The sequence below is a fragment of the Meles meles genome, chromosome 2 (genome assembly GCF_922984935.1).
Source record: "Meles meles chromosome 2, mMelMel3.1 paternal haplotype, whole genome shotgun sequence".
Classification (NCBI taxonomy): Eukaryota; Metazoa; Chordata; class Mammalia; order Carnivora; family Mustelidae; genus Meles; species Meles meles.
Genome location: NC_060067.1, coordinates 97,965,578 through 97,992,221, shown reverse-complemented (window position 1 = coordinate 97,992,221; position 26,644 = coordinate 97,965,578). Strand labels below are relative to the sequence as shown.

Genomic DNA, 26,644 nt, shown 5'->3' with positions numbered 1-26,644 from the left:
GACAAAGTGAAGAATTTCTAACAACAACATAACATCCTTTGAAATGTAGGCCAGTACAACTAATTGACCATGGTAAGCTAAAGCATGTCAGCCTGGCTCCTGTGGGAAATCTGATTTTTAGAAACATGACTTCAGGGATTAACCAAAATGGGTTAACTGCAAAATAAATGTATTCTCTAAGAGTTAGCTGAGTTGTACTATTGAATGGGATTATTTATCACTTTTCATTTAAACATGATTAACTTATACATTAGCTCATAGTCACAAGATAAAATATTTTTCATTTAAGTCTAGTTGATGCTGAGTTTCTCTTTCTGATCACAGTTACTCAACATATTCAATTGCTAATTAAATCTATTTTTGGTTAGAAATTCTGGAACCAAAAAATTAAGCATGAAGCAAATTGCTTGTCTTCTATTTCCTACAGCTAATTCAATAATACGATAGCAATCAGGTGATAGTCCAACTTGGTTGCATTCTAAAAGAAGGCAGATTAAAAATTTATAGCATTTATAACTAGAATGTCAGGCATCATCTGTGTCTTTATAACTACTCTAATTTCTGTAGTATTAGTATTACAGAAATTTAAAAGACCCATGTATATCCTGAATTCAATTTATGTATTATATACAGTTTGGTTTCTGAGCTAATGCCTCATATGGAAAATTTTAATCATATTCTTGACAATGTTGTCAATAAAATGTAACCATATTTCGGTGATGTAGTAGGATCTTTGTGTCTCCCAAAAGGGTACTTTTTCATTGGAAAATTCTTTTAACTTAGAGCATCAGCTTTGTCATTAATTGAGAAGAAAGCTAGCCAATTATTTAAGAAGTTAAAGCAAGTTAAAGCTTTCAGCTGAGTGGATACTATAGAGTAAAAGGAGAAGGATCCCCCAGAAGGGAAATTGAGAAGGGTAGTGAAAATCCTCTAAACATCAGAGGTGACCAGTCATGGAATTGAAGAAAATTTTACACCTTTTATTTATTTATTTTGAATTTTTAAAAGATTTTTAAATTTTATTTTATTAATTTGTTTTTAAAGATTTCATTTACTTATTTGACAGAGAGGGAGAGATCATAAGCAGGGGGAGTGGCAGAGAGGGAGGGAGAAGCTCAGCAGGGGGCTCGATCCCAGGACCCTGTTATCATGACCTGAGCTGAAGGCAGACACTTAACCAACTGAGCCACCCTGGTGCCCCAATTTACTTATTTTAGAAAGAGAGAGAAAAAGAGAGAGCACGTGCGTGAGCGTGTTAGTGGGGGAGGGGTGGAGGAAGAGGCAGAGAGAATCTCCAACAGTTTCCACGCAGGGTGCAGAGAGCCCAGTGTGGGGCTTGGTCTCACAACCCTGAGAGATCATGACCTGAGCCAAAACCAAGAGTCAGATCAGGCATCCCAACTTTACACCTTTTAAACATCTTAATTCTTGAACATTTTTATTTTAAGTGAGTAGAAAGTTGTATTCAGAATGCCACTGTTGAGATCATTTTCAAACCAGTCTAGGACCCATTCTAAGCAATCACGAATTGATGAGTAGTTAAAAATGCTTGACTCTTTTTTAAAAATCATTTATCTTTATTTTCATAATTTAATATTTAGCAACATCACATAGTATATATTGAGCAATTAATTTACTAAGCTTGCTCTTTATAAAATTTATAAAAAAGATTACCTGATTGGTAGGCTGAACCCACATACTGCCCGTATTGTAGAATTTCGACCTAAATGAAGGTCAGATTCAGGCCATTGTATTTTAGAGAAACTGACTATTGGGAAGTCATTTTTCTAGTTCACATTGTTCTTGAGATGAAACTGCTGTCAAATCTAAAACTTCGGCATGCAAACAGTGATATTGCTGGTAAATGTCTAACAACTGGCTCTGAGGGGTGGGAGGAAGGGGAGCCCTGATACATATTATTTGTTGATTTGCATAGTGAGATATTTCCATGACAGAATAAGAAGACCTGATACTGAGAAATACTAAATTAAGGAACTAAGAGAGAAATCCCTGGCAAATATTGAAAACATTGAGGAGATGCTTTATTCTTCTCTTCCTTCTATCCTCCTTTTTCAGCTGATCACAGCTCAGAAGCCTTGGGCTTAGTCTGGGAAATCTTGTAACTGGGATGCAAGGGTATATGAGTGCCGGACTCTGGGTGTCCCAAATACACCAGGCTTTGCCAATCATCCCTGACAAAATCCAACGGCAGAGAGATGAGTGGGGGTGAAACAAGGCAGGGATTTATTTCAGTGAGGCCAGCGCCGAGAAGACAGTGGACCAATGTCCCAAAGACTGTCTCCAAAGTGCTGAAAATACTTCTAGGTTTATGTAAGAAAAGTGTCGGACCGAAGTTGGTGGGTGTGTGTAGATGGGCAGAAAAGGTCTGTCCATCATAGTTTAGAAGTCAGTCATGCGGGGTCTCACTGGCGTCAGATCAAGGCAGTTGTACTGCTTGATGGGGTAGTTTCAGTTCCTATCACAGGGTGCTTTGCCCACCAAGTCTTTTGCCTGAGTTAAAAGATAAGCGGGAAAGAACTTAATGAGTTAGAAAGTATAGACAGAGGCCAGAATAGAGGTAATTCAAGTTCTCTTTCAATTTCATCTATTTGGAGTGGTTAAAGGACTCTGAAGAACGTAAGGTGGAAATCCTTCATGTTCCATCAACTGGAATTTCAATTAATAGGCTAAATTTTTCTTTTAAGTTAAATAAACATTGACATCAGATTAAATAATTACTAAAAAGTCAAAGTGAGTCAATGAGAAAATTCCAATGGGGTATCAAACTTAACAAAAATACTCCCCTCCCCCCCACAAAACTAAAAGAGAATTGCAGAACAAATAAAATGATTCCCCATTCTTCCAGTCTTGAAGAGGAACTTCATAAAGAATGGGCCAACACGGGGGGCAACTGACTGGCTGGTTCAGTCAATAGAGCATGCAACTTTTGAGCTCAAGATTATGAGTTTGAGACCTATGTTGGGTGTAGAGATTATTAAAAAAAAGAAAGGAAGAAAGAGTGAATCAATACAGAAAGTCATACATGGAGAGGTTTTATTATTTGAACAAGACAACTGTTTGCCCCTCAGGTAAGAACTTACTGAATGATATGGCATCAGATTTTAGAAAAAAGAAAGTGTAACTGAGCCAACATGAGTTCTCTCCTTAGTGAGTCAGAGATACACCAGCTGGAGTTGTCGCACGAAGTAAACTTTATTTTCAGCAAATAAGGAGATCATGGGGAATAACTTCCAAAGCTGTGATTTCCCCGAGCCAGGGTGAATGGTTCCTTTTATTTAGGGTTAGGATGAATATTTAGATAGGGAAGCCCTGTCCTCATAGGTAGAGGCAGGCATAAGACCCTGTATGCCCCTTAAGGAAACATACCTATATACACATTGTGTGTTATGTAAATGAAACTTATGTTTCTCCTTGGGTGGAGACATTAGTATTATAATGAGGTAAAGTTGGTTGACAGTCATCTTAGAGGTCATTCCATGGTCTACCTGTGTAGGCTCGAGTCAGGGGTAAGCTCAAACTGGGTGGTCTTGGCTAGCTGGTGGTCTTGTCAGGGCAGTTGCATGCCTGGAGAGGTAGTTTTGGTTTCCAGTTGCCTGAGTTAAGAGATAAGCTGGAAAGGAGCTCAAAGAAAACCATGGGACAAAGGTGGTGGGTATAAGCAGGTGGGCAATAAAGGTCATATCTTGGAGTCTAGCTGGTGACCATGACAATTCCAGGACAGAGTAAGTCCAGATGTTCTATGGGTAGGAGGACTCAAACACCTGGAAAAAATATTCCCAAACCAATCATTTGGAGAAAAATCTAGTCCCATTTGAACAAAAATTCGGATCTATAGAAAGCTTATAAATTCTAGGGACAACTCAGTCTTTTCCTTTCGAATATATTAAATAGTTTTGACTCTTTGTTGGGAGTGCCTGGGTGGCTCAGTTGGTTAAGCATCTGCTTCAGCTGAAGTCATGATCCCAGTGTTCTGTGGGATTAAGCCTCCAGTGGGGCTCCTTGCTCAGTGGGGAGTCTGCTTCTCCCTCTCCCTCTGCCCTTCTCACCCCCAATTGTTCTCTTTCTCTCTCTCAAATAAACAAAATCTTTAAAAAACATAGTTTTGATTATTTGCAAATGTAATCTTTACCAAAATATTACTTCTATGCTCTCTTTAGGTTCATTCGTTCATCCAACAGTATTTATGGAGTACATCCTGTGTGTCAGACGTGGGGTGGGCAGAGTCTTAGGTAAATGATGGGATTAGATGACTCAAAGGTCCTTTCATCCTTTCAAACTCTCAAGTGGAAACTTCAGGTGGACCAGAGGTAAAAATTGAGGAAAAGGAAGGGCAACTTCTTATAATAGACATCCGAAAATGAAAAATTCTTTAAATATAAGTTTGCTAGGGTCTGGGTGGCTCAGTCAATTGAGGATCCAACTCCACTCTCGGTTTCAGTTCAGGTCATCATCTCCGGGTACTGAAATTGAGCCCTGAGTGGACTCCAGGCTGGGCGGGGAGTCTGCTTGAGATTCTCTCTCTGCCTCCCCCTCTGCCTCCCTCCTGCCCTGCCTCCTGATCGTGTGTATGCTAATGCTGTCTCTCAAATAAATAAATAAAATATTTTTTAAAAAATGAATAAGTATTAATTTGTTAGGCCGTCTAACAATTCTCAGTGATTTTAACATTTGTTTCTTACTGACTGAAATAACAGATCCAACTTGAAAGACATTTATGTAATGGCTCATGCCACAGAGTAAAACATTTCTTCCTGTAAGCAACTTAGGAAAACTAAACAATGCCATGCTGAAAAATATATAGAATAATAAGGTAACAGTAAAGTTAAAGGGTCTAAAATATCAGGTTGATTATCTCCTTAAAAATTCCTACCCTACGATCGTACTGCTTTCCCTTCATTGTGTCATAATGAGTTTACTATTTGTGAAGTAATTTATGTCTATTTAAATTAAGTACTTCCTGTTACCAATGAGACTGGGTGTTGAATAACTCAGAAAACAACTTTGGTCAGGTGAAGAGAGTGGAAAATAATTTTTGTTTGTTGAATCATTTGTATATAGTTAACACAGTTAACATTATTTGCATGCTGATAGAACAGAGTCCTAGAACTATCTTTTTCAAGTTTCTGTTAAATTGTTGATTCATTTGCTAAATTTTCTTGGAATAACAATTTTTTTTTTTAAGATTTTATTTATTTATTTGTCAGAGAGAGAGAGAGATCACAAGTTGGCAGAGAAGCAGGTAGAGAGAACAGGGGAAGCAGGCTCCCTGTTGAGCAGAGCCCGATGCGGGGCTCGATCCCATGAATGTGAGATCATGACCTGAGCCAAAGGCAGAGGCTTAACCCACTGAGCCACCCAGGCGCCCCAGGAATAACAAATTTTGAAAGTACTTTAATTCTTATCATTTTGTGTCAGTAATATATGGAAACCATGACATGCCTGTATTGATAGTATGACTATATCTGCTGCTCAAAGTGAAATGTTGAAGTTCAGTATAAGATATACAGTGACTGCAAATAGGAAATTTGTCATCCAACAATTTGTATATGTATTTGGTTTCCTATTATGTATTAAAAAACAAAATTCAGCCGATTAGATTTGAAGATCTAATTAGCTTTATTAAACAGTTAATGAAAAGGGCAGTATCCCATCTAGCAAGTATTGGGGAGCTCCAAGAAGTAGTACTAAATGGAAGGTTTTTATAGGAAGGAAGGTGGGGCAAGAAAATTCTTAGCAAGAGCAAAGTAATGGTCCAGGCAAGGTCACGTTCCCTTAGGGAAAAAGCAGGGGGTCTTAACATTCAGATTACCTCATCTTCCTTTGAGGAATGGAGAGGACCCATGTGACAGATCACCTCATTGGTACTGATCAGGGAATTCCTGATTGACCGATTAAGTCATTTCTGGGGGAGATCAATATAATGTATGTAGATACCATATTTAGTAAAATTGTCAACGAGTTTTTTCAGTGCTCTGGTGAGTAATTTTTTAAGAATTTAGATAAATGTGAATCAGATATTACAGTAGTATCAGATTATAAGGAAAATATTAAATTTGGGAGGAAAAAATCTAAAGGCAAATTAGTGATATGGTACTAAATGTCTTTTAAGTACAAAGTTGTTATTGCAGAGTTGTTTTACCTTAGAATTGTCCTACGGCTTTTTAATGACTTTTTATGAAAAAGACATTTCCTTCCCATTTGTTAAAAAGTAAGATTTATTTAAACTCCGTGTTCTAGAAACTGGGAAGAATTTTATTTCTGGCTGGTGCAACAAATGATACAGAGTTGCTCTTTTTTTTTTTTTCTCATTAGAAAATTATTTCTCATTAGAAAAAAAAAGTTTGTTGGGATAAAGTTGCCAAATCCATATTTTTAATGAATATTTACCTTTTTTCCTCTGTGAATCATTAACACTGGAAATTCGTCTGTCTGACAAATCTCAAGCTAATGCAAAAAGAAAAAGTACAACCAAGTCTGTCTAGTCTCTGGGTTAGATCCATGCAGGAAAATCAGCTACTGTCCACAACCATTATTCTACTTCTGAAGTCTTGTTTGCTTCTCTTTTCAGAATGGACTCAATGCTCTCCACCTGGCTGCCAAGGAGGGTCACGTGGGCCTGGTTCAGGAGCTGCTGGGAAGAGGGTCCTCTGTGGATTCTGCCACCAAGGTAATATTTGTGCTGGGAGAATTTATTTCCTTGCAACAGAGGAAATGACTTAAATTTGCTTTCTCTGGTTATACATTGCAGAGGTTTGCTGGAACACCAAGACACTTGACAATGCAGAACTGATATGCAACTCTTATTACTAAACTTTGCAGAAAGTTGGAATTGGTTCATTTTAGGGTTTTATAAAACATGAGACTGAACAATTCTATGTACCTGGTTTCTAATATTTTGTCTTTTTTCACAGAGAGAGTAGATGGATATAATCCTTTATAGACAATAACACCTATTTTCCTAAAGTTAATTGATTAAAAATATATAAATTGATGTAGTAAACTTCTCAGTGGAAATGGACAAGTTATTTTCATGCTTTGTTATATCTTTTATTATATTCATTTAACTTGGTAAGAGAATATGCAGAATCTTTTATACTATAATGGAGAAGAGTTTGAATCATGGATTGAATTATTGGGAAAATTAGATTTTCTCACTCTAATGTGTGTATGTAGAGAAATTGGACTCCTGTTTAAAGAACTGTACAAGGTGTTTGATATGTTAGAAGCTGTTTTTTTTGTTGTTGTTGATATTTCTTTTACTGTAATATATTTGAACCTTGTCTTTGGGGCATCATTTCAGAAACAAGAGATATTTTTTAAAAATACAGTGGTGACAAATCCTTGTCTTTGGAAGGTAAAATTTTAATGCGGAGAAAACCAGTAACCAGTCAGAATCAAGCCTGTTGATCAGGGCTTGAGTTTGACAATATGGTTGTGAGAGAAGCAGAGTGGCTTCAGCCCCTCAAGCCTTCAGCTGGGGCATTATTCTGATCAGGGAGAGACAAAAAGAGCACTGGAATAAATTAGGAATATGGCCAGTTAACCTGGGTTTCTAACACCTCATGCATGCACAGTTGCCAAAGTGTAGACTGGCCCTGTTCACAATATAGAGAAATTCCAGTGGAAATTTAAACACAAAATCTCTCTAGCAATTCCAAAGAAAAGGTAGAATACAAATTTACTATAGGCAATAAATTGTCACACACACGCACATGCACCAAATCCCAAATTTGATTCCATAAGTACTCAGTCTTCTGTGTTCTTAAACACTGCCCCAGAACTGTGAAGGCTAGAAAAGGAAAACACAATTATGGGAGGCTCAGTGTTTTGACGGCAGACAACCATCCCTTCCCAAGGTGGGCTACTATGCCTTAACCACTTGAAGTAATTAGCCAAACTGAAAGTGCCTGTACATTTGATTTCTACAAAATTTGGAAACCTCTGACATTTCCTATTCCGTTTCTCCAAACAGAAGGGAAACACGGCCCTTCACATTGCATCTTTGGCCGGACAAGCAGAAGTTGTCAAAGTTCTTGTCAAGGAAGGAGCCAATATTAACGCCCAGTCTCAGGTATTCCATTCAGATTTTCTCTTGTGGAAATGAATTCAAATTAGAATGGCTCTGTGAAAGTGATTTAATGGGTTGAGCCAGCTGTTGGGTGGTAGATAGATTTACTATAAATACTTCTATTATTTATTTCAGCCAATTATTTTATTAACTCATGCAATGATATTTCTTCTTTCTTTGATGTATCATGATCTCCCTCTTAATATCACTGAACATTTGACAACAGTGGTCTCTCATTCTAAGTGCATTAAAAAAAGACTATAAAGTGTTTTTTTCCACAATGACAGTGACATCTGTGAAATATGAATTATTCATGTGAGTTCTATGTTGTGCTATAAAAGTATTTTCTCTCCTTAAATTTTAAACAGTCTCAGGAGATTAGCGTTCCAGTAGGAGATCTGCTATGAAGTGGGAATCACACTAATTACCTCACACCCCAAATATGGACTTTATAAAACTCCTGAAGTTAACAGGAAAATTCGTGACCCACAGCCTTATGATGCATGTAATAAGAATAAACTGGATCCCTATTTCCTGAGTGAAAAAATATTGCTTTGCCCAAAGCCTTACCTTTGGTATCTATTAGGTTTCTATGTAGAAACTGAGGTGCATTTTTTTTTTTTTAATAGAAATCTGTCAACTGCAAGTTTATTTCTCTCTCTACTTATATGGACCACCAACTTAATAAAATCAATTTTGGTACAATAGTTTAAGCTACAGCTTTAAAACTGTATGTATTTGAATGAGGTGCATTTCTTTATAAATCCATTTCTTCTCTCTCTTTTTTGAAGTTTTTAGCCTTTCTGATGTAACAGGCCATGCCACAGGGACTATTGGCAAAATAAATCAGTTCCTGTCTGTCTATTCTTTGGGATAATCTCACCAGCTTGCTTTTGAAGGCCTCTGTGTAGAAATATCTCTACCTATTTAGTTCATTCATTCATTCATCATGTAGTCATGGTTCTAGACCTATCAAATACTATGGGGCAAAAGTGAGAATCAGCCCTGTTTTCTTGGACTTTGATTATAGGGAAGAACCTGTTGAAATTATGACAGAGAAGACATTATTTTTATTCTGTAATAGCATACTATTTTAAATAACCACATTTTTCTTTTAAAACCCATATTTTCTTTTAAAACCCAAATATGCATCTCTATTTTAGCATTTTTGAAAAAATGCCATATTCTAGAAACTTCACTAAACGAACAAAATTTTTTTAAAGATTTTATTTATTTATTAAGAGAGAGAGAGCCTGAGAGAGAGTGCACGAGAGGGGAAGGGTAGAGGGAGAGGGAAAAGCTGACTCCCCACTGAGGAGGGAGCCTAACTTCAGGCTCCATCCCAGGACCCTGGGGTCATGACCTGAGCCGAAGGCAGCCGATTAATCGATTAACCGACTGAACCAGCCAGGCGCCCCTATATGAAAAGATTTTTTAAATTGTTACCACCTGTAAAGAATTCCCATATATTTTATAAAGTATAATGGCATCTTGGTCTTAGATACAGAGGACTTGCAAAAGATTTTACTGCTCTAAAGTAAGGGATTAAAACCTTTTCTTTAGAACAGCAAGAGAACGTCTTGCTATTTTTGCTCTAGAGCAAAGATTCTCAAACATTAGCTGGCATCATAATCACCTGCAGGGCTTGGTTGAAACCCATGATTCTGGGCCCAACCTCAGGTTCTGATTCAGTTCTAGAGTGGGACCTGAGAATTTGCATTTCTCACGAGTTCACGTAATGCTGACGCTGCTGGTTCAGGAACACTTTGAGAAGCACTGCTTTAGAGAATGTAACAGAAAACTGGGTATAAGGACTTTGCGGTAAGATTCACTAACTGTAGATCTAAATCAAGAGTTTGTCTATTTAGGAAGCATGGCAATGAAAGCCTGGTCAAGTTCGACTGCCTGTAGGTTTCTTTTAATGGAAAATTTACCTGCTAATTGTTAGTGCTATTAGTATCTATGAAAAGAGCTTAGTTACTTTTCTCAGAATGACTAGTTGAACATTACGATTTCGTAAAAGTTGATAGGTAGAAAATCCTGTGAAATAAATTCTTGTTAAAAGTTCTATCAGTTATCATACTGTGATTATTGGAAATGTACATGCTTTGGAGAGTTTTCAAGGAGAACAAGCTAAAACCATTTAATTAGTAATTTGCTTTCAAGAGTCAATGAGCTCGTTCTTTATAGCCATAATCATGCCAGTTGATAACAGATCCTACAGGAAGATTTATATTGTTATTGAGAGACTAAAGTAATCTTTATTTGTATTTAATTTGCTCAGTTTAGATTCATATTATAGGGAATCCTGACAAATAGCATCAAACTGTTTTTATTTTGTGAGAAAGTTTTGGAGAAAAATTAATAATTAAACTTAGGGTGTTTTTCTAAATGACTAAGTGATTTAATAAGCCCTGTGACATTATTTACTATATTGAATTTAGGTGGCCTTTACTACCAATTAACAAAAAATACTGTTACTTAAAATATAATTTACTGATTGAAATTAAGATGCAGGAATTTATATAAAACAGGTTGATTATTTTGTTCCTGTGTGTGAACAAGTCTAAAGGCATGGTTTCAATGGCCATTGAGAGAGGATAGGAGTCCTTATAATACCTGATTCTCATTAGTCCTGTCTTGTTTAAGATAGAGATTTCTTACATGGTGACATTGGACCTCAGGTGGATGGGTAGGACTATGCTCATGGCAGACAGACACTTCCTTTTGAGAATCAGAAAAGGGTCATAGGAATACCAAATGCTCAAGGTAAATTTTGAATTTTATCCTCAAATTATACCTTCTATATCTTTCTGAGAACATAGTGCAAGGCAGATACAGGTTATTCTGAGTGATTTGGAAATAGACCACTAAGATTATTGAATCAAGAAGGTAAAAAGCTCTCTGGAAAGCTCCAAGTAATAAGTGTTCAGTAAACATTCACAGGGCTCATAGGTTATGGAGAGGTACACATTGTGGATTTTTCTGCATTCGCTACCTAAACTGTAAAATGCATGGGAGGCTTACCTTCACATAACACAGTGCCAGTTTTGGTAGGCAGAGTCCTTAACTCACTAAGAATTCCAGAATATCAGCAGAAGCAATTTAAGTATTTTAAGTAGAATTATGTGATCAATATAATAACCCTCAACCCATGTTTAAGTTTCTGTGCTCAGCAGAGGTAGCAGTGTGGTCTCAACTGAATCAATTCTCCGTATGATTTTAAATATTGCTCAGACTATGTAGCTCCGTGGCTTGGTTCTTTGCTCTCCTGGATTTGGTAGCATGGAGATCTCATTAAGACCTCCATGAAAGCTCTTTGGTGAAATAATGGGGCTAGAAGTTAAATTAGAATGATTGCAGGAAAGCTATTTGCTTTGAGGATGGTTGCTTGCTTTCTGACCCATCTTTACTCTCCTACAATCTTTACTAGGCATATTAACATCTTGTAGACCATCCTACAAAAGTAATGCTGGGATGCTTCCTAGCTACTTGTACTGGCATTTGTTTGTCACTTTTATACTCTATAAACCTATTAGACTCAGAGATACAACTTTTATTTTTATTATTTATTTATTTATGATTTTACTTATTTATTTTGGAGAGAGAGACCGAGTGTGCATGAGTGGGAGGAGGGGCAGAAGGAGAGGGAGAGAACCTCAAGCAGGTTCTGTACTGAGCTTGGAACCCAGTGTGGGGCTGGATCTCACACCCTGAGATCATGATCTGAGCCAAAACCAAGAGTCAGACATTGAACCAACGGAGCCAGCCAGGAGCCCCAGAGCTACAACTTAAAAAAAAAAAAAAAGTTCCAATTATATATTATAAAGGAAACTTTGAAAAAATTTTTTAAAAGACTCTCAGAGAGATGAATGCCTTTAAATTTTTGTAGCACTTTTTGCCTGAATGATATTTGCCTACCTCAGGTTTATTTTTTGTGATATACATCTACAGTTTCTGCAAGGTGGTATATTTCTTGGGAGAGGGTAATTTTTCTCACTCTTTTTACATTTTTAGAATTTGATGTAATACCTTGCACATTTATGACTGGAGGGTAAACATACACATGTATATTCTTCCTATGTAAGAGTAAGCTTTGTTGTGTATTCTAATCATTCTTAACTGTAGACATTAATAACAGTACAATAAATAATATTGACTGCCAGGCACTATCTCCAGTGTGTTGTGTACATTCTCCTGATCTTCATTTATTCTGTCATTATCGATGACAGACTGAGACAAAGATGATTCACTCACTTGCTTATAATCTTCATCCCTGGGCAAAGCTGCTTCTCAGCTCCAGTAACACTTGTACATTCCCTACAGATCCTATAAAACAGTTTTTATCATTCTTTCTTCTTCTGGCCCAAACCCTACTAAGGTGCAAGTAAGCAGATTTTCCTGAAGTAGCATCCATGTGAAAGGTGTGAGGTGAAGGATTTCCCCTCAGTGTTTTCTGTGAACTATAAATGTGATAGCTCTGCAAAAATATTCCAAACATGAAGAGATTCTGTTGTTGCTGCCAAGGAAATCTGGCCTGAGAAATTTCCCCTCTTTAACTTTCTCGACAATAAAATGTCGCTTTTGGTTTCTCACACAGGATTATTTCTCCTTTAGATTTTTATTATATTTTCTAATGTAAAATCATTAAAATCAGAATATCCCTTGTAATAAAATAGTTACTTTAAAAATATCCTTTTTTTTTAAACATGGCAGGCTGGTTCATGTGATGCATATTTTATTTACCACAGTAATAAAATAAGCACACTGGATTCTAGAATATGTAATATCTCCATACAGCAAAAATTAAGTGAAATCGTGGAATATGGGTACAGTAAAACTTATCAACCATAGCGTTCTGACTATCTTTTACCTTATACAGTGGGTCCTGGGGTGTTTGAGTTCCCTAATGGTTATAGAGAGAAAGGAGAATGGGATTTCATTAGAAGAAAGGGTGGGCCAGAAATTCCCACAAGACTCATTAGGTGGAAGTATGTGTCTAGGGAGGTAAGAGTGGGTCCGGGTAGATTCCAGATGCCACCAAAGTACAACCCCATAGTAATACCTTACACTCAGCTTCTTAATTTTAAAGTGTATTTTTTATGTGTTATTTCATCTCTTTTTATCTTTACAATGATGTGAATTAGCTACAATTACTCTCATTTGGATAGAAGGAAAACTGAGACACAAGCAGGAAATCTGAGGTCTTATACCACATTAGTGATGGAGTCACAAACCCAGGACCATTTGGAATGGACAACTTCCTTCCAATAATCTACAGAGTTCACTGATTAAAGCTTTCTCCACAATTTCTTCCTCTTCCAGGGGAGGTTCACGGTGTTATTGAGCCCCCACAAGAGCCAGGTTCCTGGTTTAGATGCAGTCCATTCTTTCCAGGTCTAATTGCTCAGATGCTGGGAATAACTAAAAGCATTCCACAAAAGCTAGGCATTTGCAAATAAAAGGGGTTCATGTGCACTGGGACACCTATCCACAGCTGGGACTTTTTCACTCAGCCATCCATTCTCTTAGTGTTCTTTTATCAAACACAATTCTTAATCCAATGGAAGGCTTAAATATACTTCCTGAAGTTTAGTTTGTGATATCTTTTTGATACATTTTTCTTATCAGTGTTTGCATTATTCTACTTTTTTTAAATTTTTTTATGTTTCAATATCATGAGGATTCTAGGACCAGTTTTTTTTTTCTTTTCATTTTATTTTATTGGTGAGTTAGCCCAAATAAGATATTGTGAATTGGTTTTCTTCATAACATATTTTACTCAAAATTTACTTCTATTTTTCTTGAATCCCTTTGCTTATTTATATTCACTATTCCTTGTTCTTTCAATCTTGGAAATTTCATTCCAAAAAGACTTTCCTATTAGTAACACAACATGATTATACTTTATTTTTTTAGCTTTTAGATTTTTAGACCATGACCATTAATGCCAGTTGCAAGATTACATGATCATTAGTTATACCTGTAGAATTTAAAGGGTGCATGTGCCCACTATATGCAATGATAAATATCTTATGCAGGTATAGCTTCCAATAATTTTTTTCTTCATTGGCCCTCACCCACTGTTACAAATAATTTGAATTGGGCTGTGAAGAGGAAGAAAACCTACACAGTTGGCCAGCATACCCATTACACTGAATTGCTTCCATATGGCCATGGAGCTATCCCTGGCTCTCACAGCAAAAACTCATAATGGAACATTCTGTTCAGTCACACACACACACACACATACACATGCACACACATACACACAGTGTATAAAATGGGATCCAGAATCACAGATTCAAAAAAAGTTGTTTTGTTTTCAGCATTTTTTTCTCCAAATGTATACATATGGTCCTTTCTTAATAAGGTTCTTGGTTATTTTAATTAAGAAAATTATTGTAACATAAATTCTCTGAAGTTAAGGTGAAAGCATGTACTTGCATTTGGCCGGGGATAAGAAAGAACTTAGGACACTAAGAGCTAATAAAATAAAGTCTAATCATGTTTGTGTTACAGAACCTTTTTGACTCTGCAAATCAGTTTATTGGGTGATTACACACTTGCAAATGCATCTGTGTTGCTTAGTATTCCAAGTTAAACAAAGGAAGTATGCTTTCTCCAATTCCTCATTCTCTGATATGTTTAGAGAAATGATGAGAATTGACATCTTTAAAATTTTGCATAAAGTGGATTTCTCACATTCTAGCAGAATTTCAACATTAAAAATTCTAGTCTTTTCAAACACACACATACACATACCTGAAAAGACATGATAATATTTTCATTTGCAATAAAATAAACAATGTTCCATTTTTGAAAGAAAATTAATACACGCATATTTTGTCTTTATGTTCATTTATCTGGGGACAAGTGGTATGAAAAAGTTGAATACTCATTATCAGTTTGTCCTGAGACTTGAATGAAATAAGACATAAACATCATTGAATCTATATCTGTGGTAGATGTCCTATTTATTTCTCACTTCACAAGCCTATCCATGTCCACTATTTCTGTATTTTAAAGGAACTACATTTGTAGAAAGGTAAGACTTGTAGAGAGAAGACTAAAATGGCTAAGACGACTCTACATTTCTCTTAATAGAAATCAAGTTCAAATTTCATACAGAAGACCCTTCTTTTTCTATCCTTCAGAGTTAAAATGGAGGATAAGCAACTCTGGCAGCAAATAGTTAAAATAGTCTTGTAACACTACTCACCTCAGATCCCACAGCACAGCATATATGTTCCACAGCAGGTAAGATGCTAGGAAGACCTCAAAGCAATGATCCTTCCAGGCAAAGATCACAAAATAAAACAAAAAATGTGAAAACATGACACTAAATAAACTAAATAAAACTTGCCGATAGAAAATCGAGAGTAATCATTCACTCCGTCCATCACTCAGCAGGTATTTGTGTATTCAGGATGTGCTCACTGATATTTGCTAGAGATACAAAGATGGGGCTGGAAGTGGGAAAGACCTGAGGAAGTGATGGCTGAATTGATTTCTGGTGTATTTTTTTTTCAAACACATAGATAATTTTATTTTTAAAATTTATTTTTTCCAGCTTCAGTTAAGTATAATTGACATAGACATTTTCACAATATTTATTTTTCCAATCCAGGAGCATGGAACATTTTTCCATTTTTTTGTGTCTTCCTCAATTTCTTTCATGAGTACTTTATAATTTTCTGTGTATAGATTCTTAGTCTCTTTGGTTAGGTTTATTCCTAGGTATCTTATAGTTTTGGGTACAATTGTAAATGGGATTGACTCCTTAATTTCTCTTTCTTCAGTCTTGTTGTTGGTGTACAGAAATGCAACTGATTTCTGTGCATTGATTTTATATCCTGACACTTTACTGAATTCCTGTACAAGTTCTAGCAGTTTTGGAGTGGAGTCTTTTGGGTTTTCCACATAGAGTATCATATCATCTGCGAAGAGTGATAGTTTGACTTCTTCTTTACCAATTTGGATGCCTTTAATTTCTTTTTGTTGTCTGATTGCTGAGGCTAGGACTTCTAGTACTATGTTGAATAGCAGTGGTGATAATGGACATCCCTGCCGTGTTCCTGACCTTAATGGAAAAGCTTTCAGTTTTTCTCCATTGAGAATGATATTTGCGGTGGGTTTTTCATAGATGGCTTTGATAATATTGAGGTATGTGCCCTATATCCCCACACTTTGAAGAGTTTTGATCAGGAAGGGATGCTGTACTTTGTCAAATGCTTTTTCAGCATCTATTGAGAGTATCATATGGTTCTTGTTCTTTCTTTTGTTAATGTGTTCTATCACATTGATTGATTTGCGGATGTTGAACCAACCCTGCAGCCCTGGAATAAATCCCACTTGATCGTGGTGAATAATCCTTTTAATGTACTGTTGAATCCTATTGGCTAGTATTTTGGCGAGAATTTTTGCGTCTGTGTTCATCAAGGATATTGGTCTGTAGTTCTCTTTTTTGGTGGGATCCTTGTCTGGTTTGGGGATCAAGGTGATGCTGGCCTCATAAAATGAGTTTGGAAGTTTTCCTTCCATTTCTATTTTTTGGAACAGTTTCAGGAGAATAGGAATGAGTTCTTCTTTAAATGTTTGGTAGAATTCCCCCGGGAAGATACAAACATAGTGATCCAAAGGGGCACGTGTACCCGAATGTTTATAGCAGCAATGTCTACAATAGCCAGACTATGGAAAGAACCTAGATGTCCATCAACAGATGAATGGATCAAGAAGATGTGGTATATATACACAATGGAATACTATGCAGCCATCAAAAGAAATGAAATCTTGCCATTTGCGACGACGTGGATGGAACTAGAGCGTATCATGCTTAGTGAAATAAGTCAATCGGAGAAAGACAACTATCATATGATCTCCCTGATATGAGGACATGGAGAAGCAACATGGGGGGGTAGGGGGATAGGAGAAGAATAAATGAAACAAGATGGGATTGGGAGTGAGACAAACCATAAATGACTCTTAATCTCACAAAACAAACTGGGGGTTGCTGGGGGAAGGTGGGATTGGGAGAGGGGGAGCGGGCTATGGACATTGGGGAGGGGAGGCGAACCATAAGAGACTATGGACTCTGAAAAACAACCTGAGGGTTTTGAAGGGTCAGGGGTGGGAGGTTGGGGCAACCTGAGGGTTTTGAAGGGTCAAGGGTGGGAGGTTGGGGGAACAGGTGGTGGGTAATGGGGAGGGCACGTTTTGCATGGAGCACTGGGTGTTGTGCAAAAAGAATGAATACTGTTACGCTGAAAAAATAAATAAAATGGAAAAAAAAATGATCCAGAATAGTGGGAACGAATTAAAAATAAAAGTTGTATCTATGAAGTAAAAAAAAAAAAAAAAGTATAATTGACAAATAAAGTTATAAGGTATTTGAGGTGTATAATGTGATGATTTGATATATGTATGCATTGTGAGAGGAGGCCAGGTTAATTAACATGTTCATGGCCTCCCATGTACCTTTATTTCCCTTTCTCTCTCTCCCGCCCCCTTTTTCATGAGAATATTTAAGTTTTCCTCTTGTAGCAAATTCCAGTTGTACAGTACAGTGCTATCAACTATATAGTAATCATGTTATATATTAGAGTCTTGGAACTTACTGGTCTTACAACTGAAAGTTTGTGTATTTTATCAGCCTCTCCCAGTTTCCCCCCTCACACCACCCCCCGCCGCTCCCCCTGCTAACCGCACTTCCCCCCCAGCCCCGTCCAGCCCCGTCCCAAGCCCCTGAGAACCATATTTGTACTTTCTGTTCCTGTAAGTTCAACTAAAAAAAAGAAAGAAGAAGAAGAAGAAGAAGAAATAGATTCCACATACAAGTGATACCATGCAATATTTATCTTTCTCTGTCTGGTTTATTTCACTTAGCATAATGCCCTCCAGGAGCTGTTCTCTTACAAAAAGGAATTAACATAAAAATCAGGGAAAGAGGAGATGCAGTGTGCTATGGAAAATGAAATAACACAGGCAGGAGCCTAAAAGAAATCTGGGAGCTGAAACTTGAAAGGGAAATGGGATATATATGAGGCTGAAAGAGAAAATCAGATCCTGCATCACTCTGTGGGCCATATTAAGGATTTTGTTTTAAAATGTTTATCCTAAGCCCAGTATGAGGTAGAGGTGGGAGGTAGAAAAAGATGAAATTTGGATTTTGAAAATATCACCCTGATGCAGTTTGGAGAATGATGAAAGGGGCATCATCATATTAGAACCTCCCTCATAGAGGTTATGAGAATTGAATTAGTTAATCCATGAACAGCACTTAGAACAATGCCTGGCATAAGAACTCAATGAATGTCATTGAGTCATAGATTCACTGAACGCTCATTTGTGCAAGAGCATTTGCTCTGTATGCCCTCTGCTCCCTGTAGCACAGAGAAGATGGCAACAAAATTCCTTGATGTAGTTTAAGAGATTGCTACTAAAAATGAAATCTGTAGCTCCTATGACCGGTTCTTTTCACCTGCTTTTTGGAACACTGTCAGTTCTGGTGCATAAACTGCATGATCCTAAACACTGATGCAATAGTAACTTAATAGTTTAATTCAGTAGTGAGGACATTTAGAATGTAGACATTGACCACCTACAGACACAGGCAGCTTCAGATAAATGGTTAAAATATGAGAATTCTCATCTCAGATACATATGCTGGGTGGTAAAAATGAAAGTACAACTAACAAAATATGGTTTTAACCAAGTATTATTTTTGAAAACACTTTCAGAGGGTAATCCCAAATGTGGAAAATTCTACATAGATTATCATAAGCTAAAAAAGTATTGTTTATATCTAAGACAATATATCAATGAATCTAGTGTAGAAATTGAAAGTGTGGAAAAACAGCTTTAAATTGCTGTTTTAAAAACATCTAATGATCTTGATAGATCTGGGTTGGTTTTCTTTAAATATAAAGTTCCAGGGTGCCTGGGTTGCTCAGTGGGTTATAGCTTCTGCCTTCGACTCAGGTCTTGATCCCAGGGTCCTGGGATTGAGCCCCACATCGGGCTCTCTCTGCTCAGCAGGGAGCCTGCTTCCCTTCCCCTCTCTCTGCCTGCTTCTCTGCCTACTTGTGATCTCTGTCAAATAAATAAATAAAATCTAAATATAAAGTTCCATTCTACATATTTTATTTGGGCAGTTACCACTTTTCAGGACTAATAAATAAATAAAATCTTCAAAAAAAAAAAAAAAAGAAACTGAGGCCAAGCTATCAGATACCATCGACAATCTCAGACAAGATAAGCCTTCCCAAATAGTGCTGTTCGTTAACAACAGGAAAGGGAAGCACTATCTCCTGATGTATTAAATTAAAGGTGCTTCTATGTAAACAACCTGTTGTTGTACTTACATGATTTAAAAAAGATTCACTTGCTACCAAGAAAGGATAAGAATGCAGTTCAGTGGCAATGAAGAAACCTTAAGAACACAAATGAGGAGCTATCCCTTTGTGAACTGAGATCTGTTAAAATATCATCATTTGAACACATAATAATAATTTCTGTCTCAGTGGGCATGACAATTGTTGTGGGCAGGCATGCTCCAGAAAACACATCTGACAGATCGGCCTCATTGGTTGTTTCTGGGTACATTTTGAAGCCAATTTATCCAGGCAGAACTATCAAAAAATATTTTTGTTTAGAATTTTTAATGGGAGGATAAAGAATGTATACAGCATGCTTACATATTTTTATGGGTGAGCTTTGAGGGGTGACATCTTCCCTCAGAATTCTTCTGGTACAAATTGTAGTTTCTCTATTTTGAGATCAAGAACTTTGCACCCAGCTTTTTAAAGCAGATCAAACACTTTGATGGAAAGTGTTGCTATAGGTACCTCTAGGTTGGAGTTAGGCAGCCTCTGTCTCAGGAAGGATGCGTCTGCCACACAGTTTTCAGGAGCAGCGTGAATCCACCTGGCGACCTCAGATTCTAATTAGAGTTTATTTTCCTGGGTGAGAACTGCCTCTCCTTTCCATGATGCTTCTTTCCATGGCATGTATGTGCCTGAGAGAACTCTTCCAAGGAACGGCCTCAGGCACATTTAGACCACCAACTTCTTCTTTTTTTAAAAAATATTTTATTTATTTATTTGAGAGAGAATGAGAAAGAGAGAGCATGAGAAGGGAGAGGGTCAGAGGGAGAAGCAGACACCCCACCAAGCAGGGAGCCCAAAGCGGGACTCGATCCTCAGACTCCAGGATCATGACCCGAGCCAAAGGCAGTTGCTCAACCAACTGAGCCACCCAGGCACCCCTAGACAACCAACTTTTTTGTATTCTCTGTCCCTTGTATGAAAATCAAGATTCTGGATGGCAATCAGCAGGTTTCTGTTTTCAAAAATATGACAGTTCCCATCATCTATTATATTTTCCTTATTTCCATGGCTGATAAAGTCCAAAAGTTCAGTTTTATTGCATCCAGCTCATTCTGGGTTTTGCTTATCCCCACCAGACCTCTGCAGCCAAAGTTTATTATAGCCAAAGTCAGCTCTTATGCTCTTATCTTCACTATGGATATATATGTTAACTATACATATATACAAAATGGGTTGGTTTTTGTTTTGTTTTGTTTTGTTTTGTTTTGTTTTGTTTTGTTTTAGGGTTGTATTTATTTATTTATTTGAGAGAGAGAGAGAGTGAGAGCAAGAGGGAGCGGAGCAGGGGCGGGGAAAAGGAAGAATCAGGCTCCCCGTTAAGCAAGGAGCCCTAGATCCCGGACCCTGAGATCAGGACCTAAGCCAAAGGCATATGTTTAACCAATTGAGCCACCCAGGCACCCTTGTATACAAAGTCTTTTAAATAACCTTAAGTCCTTTGTGAATATGATTGTATTTCAAGGTATAAATTCTTTAAAAATTGCTACAAAGGACACTAAGCCTGGGCATGTGACGGAGTGGTTCAGGTGTTGTCTATGTGCGTTTTTGGATCCTTACATTGACAATAATCGTTCTTTGAGGTTGTATCTTTGGCAAGTTGTGAACTAGAACTTGTGTTAAGCAGCTGTTGACTATATCACTTGAGGCTGCTTATTTTAATGGATCTATTTCCTTTCATGGTCTCCCCACTATTCTAACTCCCTACTAACTTTTAAAAGAGCTCAGAGAAGGGCAAATCAGCACACACCAAAACCCACACTTAACAAAGGAAAAGTTCTATACTAAGGCTTTGCTGCTCTTAAACTTCTCTGTTTCTCAAATGTTACTGAACCTGGGTATACCCCTAGGTCTTGTTTTAATTTCTATTGGTTTTTTTTTTTGTTTTGTTTTTTCCATTTTATTTATTTTTTCAGCGTAACAGTATTCATTCTTTTTGCACAACACCCAGTGCTCCATGCAAAACGTGCCCTCCCCATTACCCACCACCTGTTCCCCCAACCTCCCACCCCTGACCCTTCAAAACCCTCAGGTTGTTTTTCAGAGTCCATAGTCTCTTATGGTTCGCCTCCCCTCCCCAATGTCCATAGCCCGCTCCCCCTCTCCCAATCCCACCTTCCCCCAGCAACCCCCAGTTTGTTTTGTTTTGTTTTGTTTTGTTTTTGTTTTTTTTTCCCCCTTTTATTAATTTTTTCAGCGTAACAGTATTCATTCTTTTTGCACAACACCCAGTGCTCCATGCAAAACGTGCCCTCCCCATCACCCACCACCTGTTCCCCCAACCTCCCACCCCTGACCCTTCAAAACCCTCAGGTTGTTTTTCAGAGTCCATAGTCTCTTATGGTTCGCCTCCCCTCCCCAATGTCCATAGCCCGCTCCCCCTCTCCCAATCCCACCTCCCCCCAGCAACCCCCAGTTTGTTTTGTGAGATTAAGAGTCATTTATGGTTTGTCTCCCTCCCAATCCCATCTTGTTTCATTTATTCTTCTCCTATCCCCCTACCCCCCCCATGTTGCTTCTCCATGTCCTCATATCAGGGAGATCATATGATAGTTGTCTTTCTCCGATTGACTTATTTCACTAAGCATGATACGCTCTAGTTCCATCCACGTCGTCGCAAATGGCAAGATTTCATTTCTTTTGATGGCTGCATAGTATTCCATTGTGTATATATACCACATCTTCTTGATCCATTCATCTGTTGATGGACATCTAGGTTCTTTCCATAGTCTGGCTATTGTAGACATTGCTGCTATAAACATTCGGGTACACGTGCCCCTTCGGATCACTATGTTTGTATCTTTACGGTAAATACCCAGTAGTGCAATTGCTGGGTCATAGGGTAGTTCTATTTTCAACATTTTGAGGAACCTCCATGCTGTTTTCCAGAGTGGTTGGACCAGCTTGCATTCCCACCAACAGTGGAGGAGGGTTCCCCTTTCTCCACATCCTCTCCAGCATCTGTCATTTCCTGACTTGTTAATTTTAGCCATTCTGACTGGTGTGAGGTGATATCTCATTGTGGTTTTGATTTGTATTTCCCTGATGCCGAGTGACGTGGAGCACTTTTTCATGTGTCTGTTGGCCATCTGGATGTCTTCTTTGCAGAAATGTCTGTTCATGTCCTCTGCCCATTTCTTGATTGGATTGTTTGTTCTTTGGGTGTTGAGTTTGCTAAGTTCCTTATAGATTTTGGATACTAGCCCTTTATCTGTATAATATGTATAGTATAATATGAATGAAACTTTGGTTATCCCTGTTAATATCAGGTAAGAGGTAAGAATAGCATTATAATTCTGACCACTTTTGAGTGACTGAAAAAACTTACAGCAAATATTTTGCAGAGAAAAGGAGATTGTTACTTAGAAAAATTTAAAAAAAAAAATGCTTGAATCCTAATGGAGTGTGTCAGTGTGTTTTATGTGTCCACATACTCTCAACTATGTTTTAGTTTTTAAATTGGAATACCAAGTACTCCAATCAACTTAAATGAAAGTTAGCATTATATATGCAGAAATAACAATGGAAGAAAACCTACCATTGAATACCTTATTTTGTTTGCCACTCACATAGAAAAAATTATTTTAAAATCTCATCTCTTAGAAGAGAAAATTTATTTCTTTACTGAAAATAACCCACTTGCTTTTTTTTTTTTGTAGTTTAATCTTATTCTTAAAAATCGATTTTATACTTTTTCTGCAGATGTATCTCAGGGTTACTGAAAAACATATTTTTAACATAGGAGTAAATTCTGCTTTTAATACTTTTATTTCTGTGATATACTTTGTGATATTCCAGGTTCCCAGGAAAATACTTCATTTTAAAAAAATGACAGTAGGATAAGCTATATTTTAGTACAGATGTCTGTATCAACTAGAATGTCTTCAGTTGCAGGCAAGAAAAAACTTACTTTGTACTCGGGTAATTTAAAAAGGGACTTCCTTGGCTTTCATGAATACAAAGTTAAAATAGGTAAGGTAAACTCCAGTAGTATATTGATTTGTTTCAGGTTTTTTGTTTGTTTGTTTGTTTTTCCTCCCACTGGCTTACTTATAACTAAGGGCTCAGATTCTCTTCTCTTTGCTGTGATTTCTGCAATGCAAGCTTTTTCTATGCTGGCTTCCTTTGTGGACCTACGATTGCAGCCATACTTTTTCTTGTTCAGAGTCAAAATAAGGGAGCCTTGTCCCAGCTTTCCAAAAGAGAATCCTGAATTTGACTGATTGCACCATTTTACTTCTTTTGCCCAAACTTGAACCAGTCATTGTATCCAATAGAGTGGATTGTGTTGATTGGCTTAAGTCATCTGATACTAAAAAATAAAAATTAAAAAAAAAAAAAAAAGTATCTCAAACTGAATGGCTTTAATGTAGACAGGTTCCTAACCAAACTCCACACCGGCACCAGGGATGAAACTGCATTTAAAAAAAAAAAAAAAAAAAAAAAAAAAAGTCATCTGATCCTCTGCTTGGAGCTCATAGATGAAAAGAAGAATTCAGCTCCATTGGAATTATATGAACTGTGGGGGGAAACATAGATACTTTAAGGAAAAAACCAGGATGCTATTAAAAAAGAGAAAGGATATTGGGTAGGCATAGTAGTGGGTAGATGCCCTCTACTATATTTTGGGTATTCCATTTTAATAAATTCACTTGCTTTCTTCCTTTTTAATATTTTCTTTACTTTAAATATTTATTTGCTTTTTCCATGATTACTTAAAAGCTTCATTTGACATCTTGTTTTTTGGTTTACAAATCCAAAAACATAAACAATACAATGATTCAGTTATAGCTTAAAAGTTTAATGAGGTATCTATTCATTTTTGCCAAGTGAAACATGAGATAAAGGCTTTCAGTATTTTGGAATTATATGAGAGTAAGTTAAAATTATTATCAGCCACCTCAGCTCCTTTGTAGAATGCAGTGGTGGTGGTGAGTCACCTGGTACCTTTAAATGTTAAACTTGAATAAAGGAGAAATGTACAAATCTGAGTTTTCTATAATTGTCAGGAACTGAATAAATTAAAGGTAAGAGTAAACTGTTAGTCAGCTGTTTATTGGGTGTTTATTGCATCCTCAGGAGAGTTCTCATTTCTGTGGAGGATTCTAAACAATTGTCAGACAGGAAGCTGCTTTTAAAAAGTGATGGAACTAGAGCGTATCATGCTTAGTGAAATAAGTCAATCGGAGAAAGACAACTATCATATGATCTCCCTGATATGAGGACATGGAGAAGCAACATGGGGGGGTAGGGGGATAGGAGAAGAGTAAATGAAACAAGATGGGATTGGGAGGGAGACAAACCATAAATGACTCTTAATCTCACAAAACAAACTGGGGGTTGCTGGGGGGAGGTGGGATTGGGAGAGGGGGAGCGGGCTATGGACATTGGGGAGGGGAGGCGAACCATAAGAGACTATGTACTCTGAAAAACAACCTGAGGGTTTTGAAGGGTCAGGGGTGGGAGGTTGGGGCAACCTGAGGGTTTTGAAGGGTCAGGGGTGGGAGGTTGGGGGAACAGGTGGTGGGTAATGGGGAGGGCACGTTTTGCATGGAGCACTGGGTGTTGTGCAAAAAGAATGAATACTGTTACACTGAAAAAATAAATAAAATGAAAAAAAAAAACCCATATCTGAATTTCAGATTTAAAAAAAAAAAAAGAACAATATTAAAAGAAAAAAAAAGTGTATAGACGACATACAAAGTCAAGACAAACACACAAGAAACAAAGGCAAACAACAGAAGATAATATATAATTTGGTACTAAATTGTATGGAACCAACTATATCCCAGAGGGAAAACCGGAAATTGGCTAAATGCTGTTAAGGAAAAGTTCACAGAGAACTTGAGCCAGGCACTGAAAAGGAGATTAAGGGAAATTCTCTGCTGCAGAGGGGAAATTGAAACGGAAGACTTTCCACATGCAAAGCTTAGTAACAACATTGTTAAGGGTACAATTAAACTTGGTGAGTGTAGAAATATTGGTAAGACAAGCTCATCTGGAAAAAATGTCAGAATATATATTAAAGGTTTCCTCTTAATATGACTATGGGGCAATGGTACAAAAAGTCTTAATCTTCAGTTGTGGTCTGTGAAAACTGATCTTAAATCATGTTCTGTAAAATAGTTCACGTTTTCTTGGTTATTTATCCATTAGGAACCGAAAAGCAGGGATTATGGTAGACTTAGTGTGAATACAGTTATTTTCAGTGGTGTATCTGATTGCTAACAATACCCAGATATGATAAAATAGTGTCTGTCAAATATATTGCTAAGGCACATGGCAAGATAATATAGTATAAAGAGCATGAGCTTTAGAATTAGTTATATGTGTGTTCAAATTCCAGTTCCACATTTTGAGTAGTGTGAAACTTAAGGCATGCTTCTTAATATCTATGAATGTTCATTTCCTTGAGGTTTACAGAGATAGATTACTTATTTCACTGGAAAAATTCTTACACCCAAGAGAACATTTGGACATTCTTCATTAAGCAGTTCATGGTAATTCCAATACTGTCATTAGGCAGGGTTTCCCTGATTACCTCTAGTGAATGGCTTAGGAGAAAATGGGAGAAGACATATTCTGTAATTATTAGGTAAAAGCATGGGTGATCTCTATGACAATTTGATCTCGGTTGAAGGGAAGAGCTGAGGGGAATAGAAGGAGAACAGGGTTTGGAGTCCTCCAGAGTTCAGACCCTAATTGCACCATTTGTGAGGATGTCCTTGGGTAAATGACTGCCATTGGGGAGCCTTATCTGTTAAATGACCCTAAGAGCATAGTTGTGGGGATAAAACAAGATGACATAATAAATACTTAATACAGTTGAACCTCCTTCGAAAGATTTAGAGCATTAGTCATTTTAATGTCATTTAATAGTTTAGCTGTAATCCATTAAAGACAACTTTTGGAGAGAAGAAAGTGGTTAAAATAACCCATACAATCTCAACCCTAGTAAAGAATTGTCAAGTTCAAATCACCTGAGAATATTTGTATGATATTTTAATTAATAAAATGCCTTCTTCACTACCAAGCAAATATATAATCATATCTTTTGTTCTTTTGCACTAAGTACACCCCCAGAGTACACAAAATAGTCTTTATTTTTGTGACTACAATAATACCCATTGGTTTTCTTAAATCCTTTGCAGCTGTGCATTTACGATATATT

General features: G+C 37.2%; 1 protein-coding gene across 50 annotated transcripts in view; it reads left to right on the top strand.

Moving 5' to 3' along the window:
• Positions 1-26,644, top strand: part of ANK2 (ankyrin 2) — a 337,670-nt gene that overhangs the window by 157,173 nt on the left and 153,853 nt on the right. For all 50 annotated transcript variants that reach the window (XM_045997625.1, XM_045997636.1, XM_045997637.1 and 47 more), the window contains exons 3-4: positions 6,590-6,688; positions 7,994-8,092. In XM_045997625.1, the coding sequence (XP_045853581.1) occupies positions 6,590-6,688; positions 7,994-8,092 (198 nt within the window). The remainder of the gene's footprint in view (positions 1-6,589; positions 6,689-7,993; positions 8,093-26,644) is intronic.